The sequence below is a fragment of the Pogona vitticeps genome, chromosome 5 (assembly GCF_051106095.1).
Source record: "Pogona vitticeps strain Pit_001003342236 chromosome 5, PviZW2.1, whole genome shotgun sequence".
Taxonomy (NCBI): domain Eukaryota; kingdom Metazoa; phylum Chordata; class Lepidosauria; order Squamata; family Agamidae; genus Pogona; species Pogona vitticeps.
The window spans coordinates 98,567,148-98,587,816 of record NC_135787.1 but is presented as its reverse complement, the minus strand read 5'-3'; the positions used below and the strand labels follow the sequence as shown (position 1 = coordinate 98,587,816).

At 41.9% G+C, this 20,669-nt stretch overlaps 1 protein-coding gene across 1 annotated transcript in view; it reads left to right on the top strand.

Annotated features, from left to right (window-relative positions):
* VWF (von Willebrand factor) overlaps positions 1–20,669 on the top strand; it is a 172,954-nt gene that overhangs the window by 35,512 nt on the left and 116,773 nt on the right. The window contains exons 13-15 of the mRNA XM_020785775.3: positions 2,015–2,115; positions 15,721–15,916; positions 16,762–16,977. Of these exons, the coding sequence (XP_020641434.3) occupies positions 2,015–2,115; positions 15,721–15,916; positions 16,762–16,977 (513 nt within the window). The remainder of the gene's footprint in view (positions 1–2,014; positions 2,116–15,720; positions 15,917–16,761; positions 16,978–20,669) is intronic.

Sequence of the window (20,669 nt, the reverse complement as noted above, 5' to 3'; positions counted from 1 at the left end):
ATAATTGCTACAGACACAAAAAGGAGCATAAATAAACAATAACAAGACTGATGGCAATACCCATAACAGAACATACATTTGTCGTCGTTTAGTCATTAAGTCAGGTCCGACTCTTTGTGACCCCACGGACCAGAGCACTCGAGGCCCTCCTATCTTCCACTGCCTCCTGGAGTTGTGTCAAATTCATGTTGGTTGCTTCAGTGACACTGTCCAACATACATTACAGTATTATTATTTTTAAGCAACAGATTAAGCAACACTGTTGTCATTAAATTTTACAAGTAATGGTTTACTTAAGGGCAAGTAACAAGTATTAGTAATGTGTTGCTATCAAAATTAGGTTGTTTTTTGAATTGGAATGAAAATCTATTTGTCCTTTTGGGGATGTCATGTGTTCAGAAAGTAGTTATATGGTCAGAAAACCCATTGTTATCAGTAGATACGGAAACTCTTTACAGCTTTTCTGTCAAATGTTCATAATTGCTATGTTTAAACATCTATGCCCTGAGATGGACAAAACCACTAAGCTTTTAGTCCTCTCTGAGAAAAGTTGAAGAAACCGCCCCCTCCCACTTCTTCAAGATATAACTGTTGTCTCAGTGTATGTTTCAAGAAATACAGAGTTGGCAGAACCCTCAGGAATAAATGCTATTAAAATCGGTCTGAACATTACATCGCCATTAGTATCACCAATATAAGGAGCCTAATATTATTGCATTTGCTGTTCTTATTTTGTTTTTGTTTTCCTTTTCTTTATTAGTTCACTTTATTTTGTTTTTAGCTTAAACCTACAAAACTAAAAATAAAATAAACCTAATAAAATAAAGAAGCATATAAATTTTATTGTCCTGGTCTTGATCACTGTGAGTGCTCCCACCCCCTCACAGCGCCAGCACAATGAGGACTTCCCCCTTAGTCATGGTCTCAATAAATTCTAAACTTCCAGAGCTGCTTGAACCCTGTCCTGCTACTCCAGCAGGGGGCTCAGTTAACCACACTAGCTCCCCATCAAATCCAATCTCTGATTGACTTGGAGATCCCATCACTGGGGCCAGCTCACTTACAATCCATTGGGGCCACCAATGCTTCAAGAGTTCCCCATATCAACTCATAACTTTTAGAGAGGGTTTGTAAAGTCAGCCAGTCAACAACGTCTGAGCCCCTTGAACCCCTCCTGTTGCCACCTCGGGCACTCCTTTGGGCACTTGTGACCTTCGTTGAGTCAGGGTGAGGACCAGGTGCTCTGCTGGTCACCAAGGTCTCCACAGAGCTATAACAGCATGGATGGACTAAAGACAGGAGCCCAGGCACTGTGTCCTCTCCCCTTTGCCACAAGGACATCCACCAGGACTCCAAAAAGGGATTCCATTCCAGCTGGTACTTCAGTGGTCCAAAATATGGGTTTCAGTTCCTTGTCTGTTTCCTTCTACTCTTCCTCTTCCATCTATGCTGTCTCTGGCAAGTTGTCCACACCATCTTCCTCCTCCCCCTCTCCTTTACCTCCTGTCCCATCAGGTAGCTTGACCCTTGCCTCCTTTCCCAGGTGTTTCTCATCATCTCCCAGTTCTTCCTCACCACTTGGTGCTGGTCCTTCCCTGTTTTTACCTGCCTTGGACCCAGGAGCTGCAGTTTAGGTATTGTAGGATGAAGGCAGACAAACTGTGAGGGGTTCCAAGGACAACACCCTCACAAAGACATAGTGCCGCTTCTGTCTTGATTGAGAGAGAATCAAATTCTCTTATTATTCTTTAGGACATCTGAAGACACTATGGTTTGAACTCTGAATAAGTAAGTCATGTGGAGCAAGTTTCTTCCTTCCTTCCCTCTCATTCCATCCCACTCCTCATGTAGAGATTTGGAGATCTGAACAAGTTATCCATTTGTACCCTTTGGTTCAATAAAGTTATTACCCTAATATGGATATCAAAATGTTATTTAATATTTCAGTTCCAGTAAACAGTTTGGATGTGATTTGCCCACATTATGTTAATATTATCTGCGTTGTCTGTTCCAGGTGATCTCCGTATCCAGCACACTGTAATGCCTGCGGTTCGCCTCACCTATAAGGAAGACATGCAGATTGACTGGGATGGGCGTGGAACTCTTTTGATGAAGGTATGATTTGTTTCCTCTCTTGCATCCATACTAGTAGAGATCTCCCCCTCCTCAAATAAAATGTGATTCCAACAGGTGAGAAACTTGAAACCTTTTTCAGAAATTATTGCCTTTTGACCACACCATAAAATAAAACATAGGGTTTTTTTTCTCCAGAAATTCAAGTGTTTGCACTGCAGTACTGTTTAGTCTTAATTATTTTCCATAATCTCTACCAGAAAGTGTGTTTGTGTGGAGGGAGGGGCATTGAATCAAGAGACTCATGGTCTGGGGCTGGGACCAAGAGTGAGTTACATGGAACCTCGTATGGTTGACATTTTGGAGCTTATCTTTGGGCACAAAAATAAGTAGAATGAGTCCACTATAAAGCCCCTTGGAGCAGCTGGGTACATAAATACCGGTAGGTTCTTTTGCCTTTGCTTGGTCCATCCAAGCAGTACCTCCTCCTCCTTGATAACCTGGTCTTCCAAAAGCTGTATTCCACAGTGGACCCTTTACCTCTCAAAGGTCCCCCCCCCCCACCATTGATCATGCCTCCAAAGCATGATCAACGGTGGGGGGGACCTCCGGATGCCTTCCCGGCTGCCATGGGAGGCCTCTCGGAGGTCCCCCCAATGCCGATTGTGCCTCCGAAGCACTATTGGCGGTGGCCGGGACCTCCAAGATACCTCCCATGCTGGTGGAGAAGCCCTGGAAGGCATCCGGAGGCACTTTCCCCGCCTCCCCCTTCCAGTCCGTAGGTCGATTTTCCGGCCACAAGTTGATTGGAAATCTTGCGGCCAGAGAAGTCCGTACCTTGAAAAGTATGCAGCTCCAGCTGTTTGCACGTTGAGGGTCCACTGTAATCTGGTTTTTAAATATCACCATTTATATCCATAGCAATTAGTATAAACTGCAATGAAGGAAAGTTTTTTCCTCTGATGAAAATATTTTAATGTTTTATCCTGGCACTTATATTAGTATTGGGCTGAGGTGTTCAAATCATTTCAGTTTCATAGACAATAGTTTTTTGTTCAGTCCATCTAAAGATATTTAGCTGGGAAAGTCAGTTGCTGTTCACTTCGAAAATGCAAAGTCTCTACAGATGCTTTGCCTGGCTGTGAGCATTCCTGCTGGAATCTCTCCTGGCTATGCAAAGTGTCTTTTATGGGAGTTTCAGCTAGGGTGAATCAGGTACTCACTGAGTTCTTCCCCATCTCTTTGAAATGCCCCAATGCCACTGCTCTGATCCTATTTTGAGCATAACCTGGTAAAATTGTTTGCTGTAAGTAAAAACGTTGGGAAATTTGATCATGATCTGAGGATGTGATCACATGGGGGAATAGATTGAAATTTGGTTTAATGGGTCAGAGACCGCAAAATAAAGATTGATTAATTGAATTCGGACCTCTTGTGCAGAAAATGGATGCAATCTATTTCTTGATTATCTATTTCCCAGCAATCAGACGACATATGGGCCAATGCACATCAGCCTAACCCCAGTCTATGACCAAGCTGGGCCAATTTGGTTTCATTGTAGGGCTAGTACTTTGGGGAGCAGAGCTGGAGTGATTCTCTGACAGACGGAAGGGTTGCATTAAGGAGAGCACTCCTGTTAGAGCGACTCTTTCCAAAGCGATCAGGCATGCACCTTTGCAGATGTCTGATCGCACTCTCTGAGGCTGAAGATGGATATTGAAAAGGTGTCAAGAGTGGGCATGCCTAGTTGCGGCCCATGTTCATGATGAATGGATTGAAAGTAACAAGCTTTCCAGTAAAACTGACCACAACTGCAAGACCTATGTGGCTTAGCAGAGGGCGAAATCCAAAACAGACTTTGAGTATGATAAACGGAAGAACTTTCCCATTGGATTAGGGAGAGGTTATGAGAATCTAGCATTTGGTTTCCTGCCGTAGCCAACCAGATGCTTTTGAGAAGCCCATAAAATAAAATAAAAATATTGATAAATTCATGTCCCTAAAGATTGTGGTTTTAAGTAAAACAATTGCCCCTATTCTTAACTAAAACAGGTTCTTCATTGTGGCCTCTGTGAATACACATAAGTGGGTTTCTTCTGTGCCTGCGCAGGATGTTTCGGAAGTTTCTAGAGCTTTTAAAAGATTGACAATAAAATACTCCCCTTAGGGTGCAAGCTCCGCTCCTCTGATCTTCCCCTCATTTCCTTTTTTTACACCACCAGGTCAGGACACTGGGAACATTAGAGCTAGACATAAAGGAAAGTAAAAGCTCTAATTACTTTCAATTTGTCTTCTCTTTAGTTTATTACCCTTTATTGAATCAATATCAGTTATTTCTGTTGGTAATTATTCATTTTTCCACAGTTTTCGCTTTCCTGTGTTTTTTCTCCCCCCCCTTTTTTCTCCCCAATGGACATTTCCCCTCCTATTTTCCCCAAATTTTATGGCCCCTCCAGGTTTTAAGAGGTACATTGCCTGCCTTAAGAAAATACCTCTTACTGACGGGCACAATAAATGCTTATTTTGCTTGGGGGTGCAAAATCAACTCAATCGTGCCCTGAATGTAAGAAGCTGACTAAACCTGTGATTAAACTCAGATTACAGTGCCTTTATTCATATCTCTACAAGAGGGCACTTAACCCGACCATGGAAGTCAGACCTTCCCCCTCAACAGCAGAACAATCCTGGCCTGAATTAAGACAACCCAGTCCAACTACTCACTCCATATCGAGCACCACATTGCTACCTACCAAAGCCAAGGATTCTCAAAAATCTTCAAAATCCAGTTCTACGTCTGCATCTAAGGTCCAAACCCATTCAGTTTTGTTTTGTCGTTTAGTCGTGTCCGACTCTTCGTGACCCCATGGACCAGAGCACGCCAGGCCCTCCTATCTTCTACTGCCTCCCAGAGTTGGGTCAAATTCATTCTGGTAGCTTCGATGACATTGTCCAACCATCTCATCCTCTGTCATCCCCTTCTCCTCTTGCCTTCACACTTTCCCAACATCAAGGTCTTTTCCAAGGAGTCTTCTCTTCTCATGAGATGGACAAAGTACTGGAGCCTCAGCTTCAGGATCTGTCCTTCCAGTGAGCACTCAGGGTTGATTTCCTTTAGAATTGATAGGTTTGTTCTCCTTGCAGTCCAGGGGACTCTCAAGAGCCTCCTCCAACACCACAATTCAAAGGCATCAATTCTTCGGCGGTCAGCTTTCTTTATGGTCTAGCTCTCACTTCCATACATCACTACAGGAAAAAACATAGCTTTGACTATGCAGACTTTAGTTGGCAAGGTGATGTCTCTGCTTTTTAGGATGCTGTCAAGGTTTGTCATCGCTTTCCTCCCAAGAAGCAAGCGTCTTTTAATTTTGTGGCTACTGTCTCCATCTGCAGTGATCATGGAGCCCAAGAAAGTAAAATTTGTCATTGCCTCCATGTCTTCCCCTTCTATTTCCCAGGAGGTGATGTGACCAGTGGCCATGATCTTAGTTTTGCTGATGTTGAGCTTCAGACCGTTTTTTGCACTCTCCTTTTTCACCCTCATTACAAGGTTCCTTAATTCCTCCTCACTTTCTGCCATCAGAGTGGTATCATCTGCATAATGGAGGTTGTTGATATTTCTTCCGGAAATCTTGATTCCGGCTTGGGATTCCTCCAGTCCAGCCTTTCGCATGATGTATTCTGCATATAAGTTGAATAAGCAGGGGGACAATATACAGCCTTGTCGTACTCCTTTCCCAATTTTGAACCAATCAGTTGTTCCATATCCAGTTCTAACTGTTACTTCCTGTCCCACGTATAGGTTTCTCAGGAGACAGATAAGGTGGTGTGGCACTCCCATTTCTTTAAGGACTTGCCATAGTTTGCTGTGGTCCACACAGTCAAAGGCTTTTGCATAGTCAATGAAGCAGAAGTAGATGTTTTTCTGGAACTCTCTGGCTTTGTCTATAATCCAGCGCATGTTAGCAATTTGGTCTCTAGTTCCTCTGCCCCTTCGGAATCCAGCTTGTACCTCTGGGAGTTCTCAGTCCACATACTGTTGAAACCTACCTTGGAGGATTTTGAGCATAACCTTGCTAGTGTATGAAATGAGGACCCATTCAGAGAACCATGCAAAAAAGAAAAGAAAAAAAGGGATAAACCGAAAAAGGGAAAGAAATCATCAAAAGCGACTATATCTGAACCTCCACCAGTTTCACTCCCCTCACCAATTTTTGAGGACTCATCTCAAGAGGCACCAGTCTTCTCAGACAGAGAAGATCACACATTGGCATTGGCGCAAGCAGCACAATCAGTTGTCAGCTTGTCGCCAAGTTCAGGCCAATCCACGGCTGAAGGTCATTCCAGCCCGGCCATGGCCCTTTTCATCCCTCTATCATCAGGGCGGCAGTTACTTCTCACAAGTGCACTTCAGACTCTGAATCAATCACCTTGAAAGCACAGAGAGAAACGGAGACATACCTCTCCAGCTCAAGAATCACATAGGCATAGACAGCATTGTTGTCATGTTGAACCCCATTATTACTACAGACACCACTTCTATGACCCATACTATCCTCCTAGATATCAAGAATACGGATATTATGATTAGCCCAGACGGCCTCGATATGCACCACCACAATGTACTCTGGACTGTCTCGACTCGATACCGTATCGAGACTGGTGCCTACACAGCCAGATGTCCATCCCATTCCTAATATTCTGATAACTAGATCAGGTCTCTCTCCATCAACATCATCAACATCGTCACAAGATGGTGATTCCTCATCTTCAGAAGATTCACCACCTCAACATCCAACCCCAACTTCGGATACACTAGATAATCACCCTCCATCACCCTTGGAGTATTATACTTCATATACACAACTTGTGCTCAGAATGGCCAAAGTACTCCACCTCGATATTCAGGAAACATCTACACAAGAAAAATACTTTGTCTTCCATGACTTGGAGCAAGACAAAACCCCTCCACCTAACTTGAGCTTGATACCAGCTATGCTTCAGCTAGTGAAGGAATCTTGGGATAAACTGACATCATCACTCCAGATTCCTTGCAGGATGGAGAATCATTATAAAACTCATGGTACCAATGCCACATTCCTCCTAAAACATCCAGAACCCAACTCCATAGTTGTCGAATCTACACAATACAAGGCTAGAAACAAACATCCATAACTCCGTCTAACAGAGAGGGACGTAAAATCGACATTCTGGGCAGAAAATTGTACTCCCTGACTTCTTTCCTCATCCAAGTATCAAATGATCAGGCTGTCATGGGTGCCTGTCAGAGGCACCTTTGGGATAAGATCTTACCAGCATTGCAGACTGCGTCAGAAACTATCCGACCAGATCTGATGAACACTTGCAAAACAACAAAGTGTAGCTTCCAGACATTCTGCGAATGCGGCATCAAAGTTGATGGCCATCTCCATTGCAAATAGAAGGCATGCCTGGCTTAGATAATCCAACATACTTGATGATACTAAGATGAGAATTGAGGACCTCCCATTTGATGCCATCGGTCTTTTCAATACCAAAACTGATGAAATGATGGAGAATATTCTCCATCATTTCATCAGCTACAAAAACAGCCAAATCATACACACCACACCAACCATACTGTTACCAAAAATCTTCATATCGAAGACCGTACTACCAACATCAAAATATCAGTACCAACAACCATTTCATCCATACCGACAACAACCTCAAGAAAGACCTTACACATCAACCTCTACGTCAACAACACACTTAAGAATGCAACAACCACAGAACACCAGACAGTCCTTTCGTAAACAGCAACAAAAGGGTAAGCAAGGTTTCACACAAGGCTCCATGATTTCCTACCAGCATGGGAAGAAATCACAACTGACAAATGGGTACTGTCTATAATTAAAACACGATACTATACTGCATTTTGCAAAATCCCACTTTTCAATTATGCCAAAAATACTACTTTTTCGTCAACCTTACAAGATGAGATATCTTCACTTCTCCGAAAGCTAGCCATAAGTATAGTACCAATTCCCTCAACTAATGAAGGATTTTATCCTCAATACTTCACTGTCCCAAAAAAGGATGGAGGGCTTTGCCCCATCCTTGACCTTAGAAGACTTAACAAATTTATTCAAACCAAAAAATTCTGTATGCTAACTCTTGATACCATTAGCCCCCTTCTCTCACAGGGAAACTGGTTTGTGGTCATCGACTTACGGGATGCATACTTCCACATATCGATATATCCCTGTCATCAAAGATTCCTCAGATTTTGGTTCAACAACACAACATACCAGTTCTATGCCCTACCATTTGGATTAGCAACAGCTCCAAGGACATTTACAAAATGCATGTCACCTGTTGCAGTCCACCTGCAACTTCGAGGGATCAACATCTTCCCCTACATCGACGATTGGTTGATAGTAGCTCCATCTTACCAGGCTGCTCTACAAGCCACAGACACAACTCTAGATACCTTAGAAAGACTAGGTCTCAAAGTAAATTTCAACAAATCACAGCTAAAACCAACATAAACAATCAGCTACATAGGGGCAGGTCTTGACTCCATAATGGCAAGAGCGTTCATACCATCTCGAAGAACTGCCAAAATAAAGAAAGCCATTCAGCCATTTCGACCTCATGTGTCTGTGTCAGCCCAACAAGTGCAACATTTGTTAGGACTGATGGCATCTACCACCACAGTTATCACACACACCAGGCTAAAAATGAGATTGTTACACCCGTGGTTTCTAGCCCTATTCAACCCCAAGGTGGACCACCAGTTGAAAAGACTTGTGGTGACACCAGAATTAGTTGATCAACTGTCGTGGTGGACCTACCTTCCACACCTAACCGTCAGCAGACCCTTCAAGCCACTGAGACTATCCATACAAGTTACCATGGATGCGAGTCCATTGGGGTGGGGAGCTCATTGCCAAGAGCTCGAAGCACATGGCCTGTGGACAAAAAAGAAATGATCGCTTCACATAAACCATCTAGAAATCCTAGCCATAATAAAATCATTCAAAGCATTCCTACCACTCATCGTAGGACAAGCCGTTCAACTGGCCACGGACAACCCCACGGCCATGTATTATGTAAACAAACAGGGAGGAACACACCCACTACCCCTATTGTACCTCACAGTACAGCTATGGGAATGGTGTTACCTCCATCACATATTCTCAGTGACAATCCATATTTCGACAGAGGACAACCATTTAGCAGATTGTCTAAGTCGATTACCTACTCGAACAGATGAATGGACACTGAACGACCATACCTTTCTTACTATCTGCCATCCATGGGGTTGGCCGTCCATAGATGTTTTTGCCAATCGAAACAATACCAAATGCCCCAGGTGCTGTTCAAGAGCAGGCATCAATCCCATGTCCTTAGGAGATGCTTTCATGATAGATTGAACAGGGGAAATGCTGTACATGTTTTCCCCAATGCCATTAATCCAAAGGACAATCACACAAATCGAAGAATGCCAACCAGATGTAATAATTATTGCCCCATGGTGGCTACATCAACCATGGTTCACCCACCTCAAAACAATGGCGACTTCTACACTTACTGTCCATACTGAGTCTTCTGTCCCTCATAGATGGATCGATCCTACACCCGGATATGTCATCTCTGAAATTGATGGTGTGGAGAATAATCCTGCGCTCCTGAAGGTCCTTGATCGGGCTAGAAAGCCCTCCACACGAAAGATCTATGAAGGCAAATGGAAATCATTCACTATGTTTGCAAATGCCAAGAATTTAACTTTCAATCCTGTATCACTCAAAACATTACTTACCTTCAAACTCTTCTCCCATCCAGTACTAAAACGATTTATGAGAGGTCTTCAAAATATGAAACCTCCAATGCAACAAACTGTTCCACAGTGGTCCTTACAATTAGTCCTCGACACTCTTACTAATGAACCATTCAAACCTATGGCTACATGTAATGATAAACTTTTATCCTTAAAGGCTGCTTTCCTTGTTGCAATTATGTCTGCCAAAAGAGCCAGTGAATTGGCAGCTCTCCGGTCTGATTTACCATACCTACAATTTCATCCCGACAAGGTCACTATGTATTTTGATGTCTTTTTTCTTCCAAAGTTAGTGTCAGACTTCCATATGAATCAACCTATAATTCTACCTACTCTATTTCCATCTCCATCGACATCTGTCGAGCGCAAGCTCCACATGTTGGGCGTTCGTAGTGCTTTAGCTTTCTATATCTCTCGAACAAAGGACTTTAGAAAATCACCTAGGTTCTTTATGTTTTCATGGCCCTCATAAGGACGACCCAGCTTCATTGCAAACTATATCCAGATGGATTGTTCAGACCATATCACTAGCATACCAGCTGGCTGGCAGGTCGATCCCTGAACATCTGAAGGCACATTCCACAAGAGCAATGTCAATGTCAACCACTCTACACCATGGAATTGAATTACAGAATATATGCCAAGCAGCAACCTGGTCTAACCCATCAACATTTATGAAACATTATTGTCTCAATGTCAGGGTGAAGAACGATGCTGCATTTGGCAGAGTGATCCTGACATCTCTTATACCGTGACATCCCACCATCCGGTAAGTGAGCTTGTCAGTCACCCACCTGTGTGTATTCACAGAGGCCACGACGAAGAAAGAAATGTTACATACCTGTAACCATGGTTCTTCAAGTGGACCTCTGTGAATCCACACATCCCTCCCTTCCTCCCTCTCCTTTGTCTGTCACGTTGTCTTTAAACATAAGCATCCTGCATTGACAGTGGGGGACTACAGGAGGAACTGAGGGGAAGATCGGAAGGGCGGAGCTTGCGCCCTAAGGGGGGTATCTTATTGTCAATCTTTTAAAAGCTCTAGAAACTTCCAAAACATCCTGCGCAGGCTCAGAAGAAACCCACGTGTGAATTCACATAGGTCCACTAGAAGAACCATGGTTACAGGTAGGTAACCTTTCTTTTTGTGCTATACAATATATCGCTAAAACGTTTTAGCACTACATGGTTTAAAGGGCATTGAATCAACAGCTATATGCAGTAGAATCATGAAATACCTGTACAACATTTTTTAAAATAAATCCATGTCAACAAAGCCTGTAGTTTATATCCAGCTATTGACCAGGGCAGGCGGCAAGTGGGTGGGAATATGGCATAAAAAGGAGGAGGAGGTGGAGAGGTAGAGCTAAGATGTTGCTAACATCACCCACAATGTGGACAGTTGCAACACAGTGTCTTGGGTGAAAAGAAACATGAATATGTGAATCATACAGCCTGTATGATCTTGTATGTTGGTATACATGCTTTCTCTGTAATGTAAAACACATTGGCCAGAATCATATTGGGGATTTATGCTGGCATAAGTGGAATTGTCTATATCGTGGCAGTGAGTTGTCACTAATTGTCATATGCCAACTGTGTGGCTTGGTTCACAACCAGGAAGGCAAGCAGCAATTAATTAAGTAGTGGCAAGTTGCTGACATAATTTATGCAATTACACATATACCAGCACCAATCCTCAAAAGGATTCTGTCCGTTAAAAAATTATCCCCCCCTCCCAGTTGGGGGTGAAGCAATGCAAATTGATGCAATTATTGTCATTTTTCTACATTTTTGGTGTTTATGACTGATGTATCAAAGCCTTTGCTGAGTTTTCTACTTCAACCTTTTACATTATTACATTAGTAGTAGTAGAGGCAGAAGTAATAAAAATGATAATGTGTTTACAATTCTAGGCTTAAAACATCTTCATTTTCTTTTTAAAATATTTTGTTTTGTTCTCTTTGCTCACAAAACATCAATTGTTGGTTTTGGAATTTTCAGAAACAATGTACTGTATGTCTCTCTCACTCAATCGTATTGCCAAGTATTTTAAACAATTGGGGGAAGTGGTTTACTCCCACACATCTGGGCAGGCATTTCTGATAAATGTCATGTGGTCGGAGTTTTCCTGCTGTGTTTCTAAAGAAAGACATCATTTCCTTGTCCTGCAGCCTTAAAAAACAGATTACTTTATTCGCTTAGTTAGTGGTCACCCTTCATTTTCAACAAATACATTTAGCAGTAGCTGGGAGACACTGAAATGGAAAATGAAGTTTTAGTGCCTCTTAAAAGTTCCATTGATTTCAGTAGTATTTCAGGGCTATTTTTGGTGGATTCATTTTGGCCAGTACTCTACTGAGCTTCAGTTGAGTATACACTGCCACCAGTTCAGCAATGTGGGATCATGCTGCTTGTGCAAACATTGTCATTGCACATGTGGAGGGCAGATTTTGGGCATGGAGATCACTGTTTGACTCCTGGCAATCTTGTGCAAACAACATGGTGCCCTTTTACTAAGCTGGCAAGATTTCATGCTCATCAGAATTTCCACAGGATAATTTATATACTATTTAGAGTGGTAGAATATACCAGATGGGCGGGATATAAATCAAATAAATAAATAAATAAAAATAAAATTTCCCTTTACCTGTAAGCACTTTGTTTGTTTTTACCCTGTCTTTCTCCTAAAAAGGGCGCCAAAGTAGATTACATTATTTAAAAAGACAGCATTGAAAGCTAAAAACAATATGTTATTGCAATGTTAAGAAAGAATTAAATAAACATGATATTAAAAATATTAGATAAAAGTGTTACTAAACTGATTGAAAAGAAGAAAAATATGAACCAACAAAATTACAAACCATTCCATTGGGGTGGGGGGAAAACACATCTTAGACAGCCAGTCACTAAGGAAAGACCTGTCTGAATATAAAGGTCATTGCTTGCTTATAGAAGGAGAACAAAGATGAGGCCAGCCTAGGCTCTTGTGGGAGGGAGTTCCAGAGTCTGGGAGCAGAGTGAGAGGCCCTCTCCTGTCTCCTCACCAAATGCACCTGTGAAGGTGGTGGCACCAAGAGAAAGGTTTCCCCTGATGATCTCAACACTTGGGTAGGCACATAAAGAGAGATGTGGTCTTTGAAATAGCTTGGACCCAAGCCATTTAAGATTTTATAGGTTAAAAAATGAATCAACAATCAATGGAGCCGCTATAACAGATGATATAATTGCTGTAAATAGCCTCAGTTTACAATCTAAGATTCTAAGATTAACAATCTGGTTGTAGTATTTTGGATGCACTGAGATTTCTGAGCACTTTCCAAAGTTCTTGCCTAGCCCTCCTCTCTCCATCGTCACTTCTTCTACAGTCTGAAGAGAGGACAAGAGGTAAATGGAGCAGGAGGGATCCTTGTGTGGAGAGCCTACACATGAACAAGAACTTATTTTCAGACATTTTGCTCTCCATGTGCAGAAAGCAACAATAGGAGGGGGCAAGGCTAGGCGTACCTTCCTAACTGTGTAGCCAGGAAATAACTCAGTAACCACTGAACAGGGCTAGTACAAATCTGTACATTTGTGTTCAGAAGTTGGTCCCACTGAGTTCAATAGGAATTTACTCCCAGGGATAGTAGCCTAAATGAAGAATAGGCTCCTGCTCTGAACTTCTATGTCAGTGAAACTTTTCCCAGGTAATCCTATGTAGGATTGGCATATACTCTTTGGTGCACAGGCTATATGTGATCATGGATAAGAGTTCAGAGCATTCAGCCCTTGGAGAATAAGTTGGTTCAATTGAAACTAAGATGGAGTTGGGAAAGCTGGGGAAGTTGTGCAGTCAAAACCTTCCTAGATGGTGTTGGGAGTTCTAGTCCTGTGACTGTAGCTATTATAATACTGGAACTTTGAATCAGCCAGCGAATTTTTCTGACAGCAAATTCGGGACAGAAAAAATGAAGTATTTACATAATATGATTGCTAGATAAATATATAGAATGTTATGATAGCCGTGGGCTTAGATAGCTTTCAATAGAGATTAGAAAATTCATGGAAGGGTGGTATATCAACAGATACTGGCCACGATAGTTAACTAAAACTCCATGCTCAAATGCAGTATACTTTTGCAGGAGGGAAAAATAGGGAAATGCTGTTTATTTACTTATTTAATAGATTTTATCCCACCTCATAAGTCAAATCAGCATTTCCCATAGGAATGCACTGAAACCCAATTAATCCGTTCCGGCTGTCTTTTGTTCTTATGTCGAGGCACGGTTTGTAAGTCGAAGCATTCGTTCCCATATGAACTAATGCAAAACTGGTTAATCCATCCTCTATCACTGGGAGGGGGGATTTTTCTTCTTTTGACCTAAGATGAACTTTGGTTTTAAAAAAAGGGCAGGAAAGGAGGGAGGGAGGAAAGGAACAATGTGGAAAAGAGGAAATAAAGAATGAAGGTCATCACTGGGGCACACAGACTCCTCAGACAAAGGTTTGTGCTTTTAAGGACAAAAAGAGGGAAGACACAGAGAGAGAAGACAATGGGGGGGGGGGAGAGAGTTTGGAGTCTAAAACATATTTTAAACCCACACATGCTAAACCCACACATTTTACAGCAACGCATTTTAAACCAAGCCACTTTTAAACAAAACACATTTGAAACCAAACCAAGCACCTTTTAAACCCACCCACCAACACCTTTTAAAACAAAAGAGAGGTCACTTAGCTTTAGAGCCCGACAGCCAGACAGACCTTTGCAAAAGGTTTTCTGATTTTAAAACCAACAGCCAGCACAGAAACATAACCCTCCGACTTAGCCACCTAGTGCAACGGCAAGCTGCAAAACCCCTGTACAGTAAATACAGTGTACTTACCCAGAACAGGCAGTCTCTCTGTTTTAAAAAGGAAGTCAAAAATCCAAAAAGCAAAAATATAAAAAGCCCCCCCCCCCCCCAAAAAAAATATAGTCCGTACAGTACAGTACCAGGCAGTACCAGGCAGTCTGAAGTCTCTCTCCATATCCACACTCTCTAACCTCTGGGGCGAGCAAGGTAGCAGACAAGCACCCGCTTTGCTGGCCAATCGTAAACTGAAAGTTCAAATTTCCCACCTCCCCCGCGGTTTTTTTGTTTGCAAGTCAAACCAAAATTTTGCGGATGGAGCTGTTCGTAACTCGAAATGTTCGTAGGTTGGGACGTTCGTAAGTCAAGGCACCTCTATATAGTGCTGTCTTAGAATTATAGAAGAAGAAACAGAACAGAAAAGCATTCTCTTTGTTACAGATATATATCTGTTTCCTCTTCTATAATGCAAAAACAGCACAATCTTGACACTTGAAACATTTCATGGATAATAGTTTTTTCATGTAGGAATAATTGTAGCATTTGCTATCAGAATGCTCCAATCATTTATTTGACTGCCCTGGAAGACAAAGCAACATTATTGTCCTCTGTTATAGTAGATGTGAGGTCACCCAGTGTATTAATAAGATCTGAACTGTGAAGTTCTCAGCTCATATTCAGAACAGAACTAGATTTTGGTTACAATTCACCCAGAAATAACTTGCCATATTAAATATATCAGCCAGAATCCTCTTAAGGATTGCCTCCAGAGCAATGCATTTTGTTTGTTTTAGGCACACCACCCAATCCACCTGTATATAAGATTTGTTCATGAAATAAAACAAGGGTGGGGGCTGTTGGACCTCCAGTTGTTGTTGGGCTGACTGCAAATCCTTAGCATGACCAATGTTTGGAGGACTGCCCATTGCTGAAATAAACTAATAACGAGTAGCAATACAAATACTGCAAAATGTTACCTTTGTCTCTGTTCAGCTATCCTCAGAATACACTGAGCGAACTTGTGGGTTGTGTGGTAACTACAATGGCAATCAAGGAGATGATTTTCTTACACCTTCTGGCCTGGTAGAAACCCTTGTTGAAAACTTTGGAAATTCTTGGAAGCTCAAAGGAGATTGTCAAGATTTGCAGAAACAAGATAGCAATTCCTGTACTCTCAACCCTCGCTTAGGTAAGAGGACTGGGAAACAGCCAAAGCAGGAAAGATAGCAGCATGCCTATCTTCTTTCTACACAGCAGTACTAATGAAAGAGGACCTGGCATGTATAGCATGTAAGATGTATAGCATTATTTGTGTTTGTGTGTGTGTGTGTGTGTGTGTGTGTAAGAAAGAGAGAGCCATCTCTGCAACAGTGCTAAGGACCTTTGGCTCCACATATGTTTTCCAGTGTTTTGGGCTAAACATCCGACAATGCATTGGGCAAACTTGTGGGCTGTATTGTAATTACAATACCACTTCTGTAAATTGCTGGAAGCTAGGACTTCTAGGAGGTGAAATACAAAATGTTTGATAAACCATGGATTACTTTTTTTGCCAGCAAAGAGAATTCAAGAGGGGGAAAGCTGAAGCCATTCTTCAGAAGCTACTGAAATTTTGCACACCATTAGTCAATAAAATAATGCTAATAATCACCATCAATATTTATAATACTTTATGAATGATCAAAGGAGTTTGTGGACATTATTTTAGTAAGTCTTAAAATAACCCTATAAGACAACTCAGTATTATTGTTCTGAATGGGAAGGGTTGTAAACAGCAATAGAGAAAGAAGCTGGGAAAAATATCTTTGTGCATGTGCAAGATTTTAACTAAGGATTAAGATCAGGACTTTTATGTTTTAGCTATACAGTAAAAATGCACCAATTGTAAATGAAGCTTATTTGTGAACTCCTGGTCCAGGAATAAGTCTCCAAGCTGCCAGGGCTCTCAGAGTCATTTGTAATTATGATTTCTCTCTGTCACTGTTTGTGTTACAACATCAATAATACAAACATTTGGGACTGTTCTCCTTTCAGCCAAGTATGCTGAGGGCTCCTGCTCCATTCTGTTAGCTCCCCTGTTTGAACCTTGCCACCATGAAGTCAACCCTTCCCCGTATGTCAAGAACTGCCACTATGACGTCTGCTCCTGTTCTGATGGCAAAGATTGCTTGTGTGCCGCAGTCTCCGCCTATGCCATGGCTTGCGCTCGCAAAGGGGTTCTCATCAGCTGGAGGCAGCCAGAGTTTTGTGGTAGGTGTATGTTACCCAAATGCATCATTTACAGAATCACTGGTATGGTGTGGATGTTACACCAATCCTTCCTCTGGCTTTTGTGTTTTAATGCAAAGGACCTGGAAAGTTGGTGCTCTCTGAGCAAAGTCTCTTGGATGACCTCAATGCATGCTGGGATACATGTGGGAGAAGGTTGACTTCAATATAACTAGTTCTTTGCTTTTTAGGCTCTCCCTTGTTTTGCATTTGTAAGCTGAAAAATGTAGTTTGAGTAAATGTTGAGCTAGAGATCTCTGTGGGAAAAACAAAGCCATTTGTGTACCTGATGCTAAACTGTCTGTCTGGATAATGTGAGTTCATCCAATGTACCTTATGGGCATCAACTGCCTAGCATAAAACGGCTCCTGTGGAGCTGTGAACACAGGATTGGTGACATGGTCACATCCACTGAAAACAATAGGATAGTGGCAGGAGAGCTCCAACTTCCCTTCATTTTAAAGTGACATTGTATGGCTTCATGATTGGGAGAGGGCATCTGCAGAGGGCTCACTGAACTCAGAGGGGCCAGGACATGCAAACCAAGAATGCTTGCATGTTTCCTCTGGAATTTGCTCTGTGCAACATGAGACTAACAGCAGTTTGGGGAGGTGCTGGGTAGCATTGGCTCAGCAGAACATGTGTGACTTCAGCAGGTGCAGACTGCATGCAAAGCTTGATTACAACATGTAAAGGAGTTAAGATGTTAAAATGACTGTGGGAAAGAGGCTTGGGTCATTGCACATCCTGGAGAAAATGAAAGGTTAGTGGATCTCCATTTAATGCAATCCATACAAGTTAGGTTGAGTGATTTAAATCTGCTGGCAGATTTTTCCCAACTGGGTAATGTTTACAAGGAAATATATAGTCTATCTCAGAAGTGAGTACACCCCCTCACATTTCATAAATATTTTAGTACATCTTTTCATGTGACAACACTGAAGAAATGACACTTGGCTACAACGTAAAGCAGTGAGTATACAGCTTGTATAACAGTGTAAATATGCTGTCCCCTCAAAATAACACAACACACAGCCATTAATGTCTAAACCGCTGGCAACAAAAGTGAGTACACTCCTAAGTGACAATGTCCAAACTGGGCCCAAGTAGCCGTTTTCCCTCCCTGGTATCATGAGACCCGTTAGTGTCACAAGTCTCAGGTGTGAAGGGGGAGCAGGTGTTATTGCTCTCACTCTCTCAGACTGGTCACTGGAAGTTCCACATGGCACCTCATGGTAATGAACTATCTGAGGATTTGAAAAAATGAATTGTTGCTCTACATAAAGATGGCCTAGGCTATAAGAAGATTGCCTGAAACTGAGCTGCAGCACAGGACAGGTTCCACTTAGAACAAGCCCCGCCATGGTCAACCAAAGAAGTTGAATACCCGTGCTTTAGATATTGTTGTTGTTGTTGTTTAGTCGTGTGGAGAGTTCTGACTAAACGCGATCCACCTGCAGCAGGAACTGGCAAGCCACTCCAGTATCTTTGCCAAGAAAACTCCATGGACAGAAACAAAAGGCTTTAGAGATACTAAAATATTTATGAAATATGAAGGGGTGTACTCACTTCTGTGATATACTGTAATTATGTTAAACCACAGCCATATATACTTTCACCTATACATTTAAATGCTAATGTAATGAAATAGCAGGTGAAAGGAGGGGAAGTATTTGCCTTTGAAACTGTGCAGGTCTGTAGACTGCAATGATAGCTGTAAAGGACCTACTATTCTTTTTTATTATTGAAAATTTATTCAATGTTTTTATTTTTCAGTTATGTGATGTATCATACAAGATGCAACAGTACTAAAAGGTGGGAGGAAAGAGTGGGGGTGTAGGTAGGGTGGGGAAAAGAGGAGAAAACTAACATTTGGCCTGTACTTAGCCATTGCTGTAAATGAATGCAGTCAATTTTCACAATTAATCTTTAATATGGTGCAGCTCTCCTCCCTCCCCTTACTCCTAATCATTATGCAGCACTTTGTGTCATGTGTGAGTACTGAATTTCTCCAACTGCAGTTGCATCAAAGCCCCATTAAATATTTCTAGGGCCTCAAATGCCTCCTATCACACAAGAGAAAAAGCAGATGCCTTTAATGGATCAAGAGTGCAATCACAGTTTCAGATAATTAGTGCAGATCAGCCAGTGTATTGAACTTTTGGCTGCTTTCTGCTCAGAGACTGAGCTTCTTTCTCCGTGGCCAATGAAAATGACCACAGAGAACAAGTGTTGTTCTGTGGTAAGCAGCTAACGATTCGCTGCTAAAACCTCCAGCCTTAATATGGTGCCCCCCCCTTCCTAGCTTGAAAGCGATATGATAGGGTAAATTTGACACATGATACAAACATTTGATTTATTCCGTCTTTCTGTGAACTCTGAGAAAGTAAATCTTATGGGGGTTTGAACCATTACAAAATTCTGTACAATGCATTTAAGAGATACCCCAATATCCCATATAGCTACAGCAAACCTGAAATTAAATTAAATATCTTTTACTGTTATGATAGTCTGGATTCAGTGTGTAAACATCAGCATTGTGGTTCATTCTGAAATGTCCGCAACTTGGAGTTTTTAAGCTTTGTTTTCCAAAGGCTATAACTAGGGTTGCTTTCAGTATGGAGAACCAGAAAGGGTCAACAGAATTAGATAGATATACTTCCTTCCTTCCTTCCTTCCTTCCTTCCTTCCTTCCTTCCTTCCTTCCTTCCTTCCTTCCTTCCTTCCTTCACATTTTAGCTCTTGTGGAAGCAGTTTACAATAATACATTAATTTTAGAAGTAAAAAGTTTTAAAACAATGGGTAACTTAGGTGTTCGTGGACTGCAACTCCCAGAAGCTTTCACCACTAGCTGTGCTGACTGGGGTTTGGGAGTTGCAGTCCAAGAACACCTGGATTACCCAAGGTTGGGAGCTATTGTTGTAAAACGTTGTTAGTCATCCCCTTTTCACCAAGCCATTCAGGGTTTTGTTTGTTTGTTTTAATTATTTGTCCAAATCTCACAAACTTGGAGCTGGTGCAGATGTCATTATTCACTTAATGCCCTTTGTCACTTCTAAAGTAGGCATTAAATATTTCAAATCTAGAATCTAGAAATCATTTGGGATGGAAATATTTCCCTCTGATCAGAAAGTTCATCTGGCGGCTAAAACTCATAAACTTGGGAGACCTTGTCAAAGTGAATAACATTGTTACTGCTGCCACCTAGTGCTGAGTGTGAGCGAAGAGAAGAGACCACGAAATTGGGGATGTGCAATTTTTGTAACATGTTGATTCTCCCAAGTGCTAGTTATGTATACATATTTTGTATACAGTAAAGCTGATCTGGACAACCAAGCTGAATGTGGCCCTCTAAGCATGAATGGCGGCCCAGAAGGATTCAGTAAACCACCTGGGTTTTTTTTCCTGCCTGCTCAGGGCTACAAAAGCATCTGGATTGGGGTAGAAGCATCTGGCAGGCTACAGAACTGGTTGGGCAACTTATGTCTGGTATTTAGCTTTCCAGCAGCTGAAAGTCTTGAGTTCTGCAGACAAGACATAATGTGGAATTATTGCTTGTAGCCACCTGCTTCTCAGGGCTGGTGTTCCGTTTGCAACATTGCCACGTTTCTCCTTCCTGTGCCATAAAGTCAGAAGGACTTGAATAGACCTGGAAATTGAGGTCCATGTTTCAA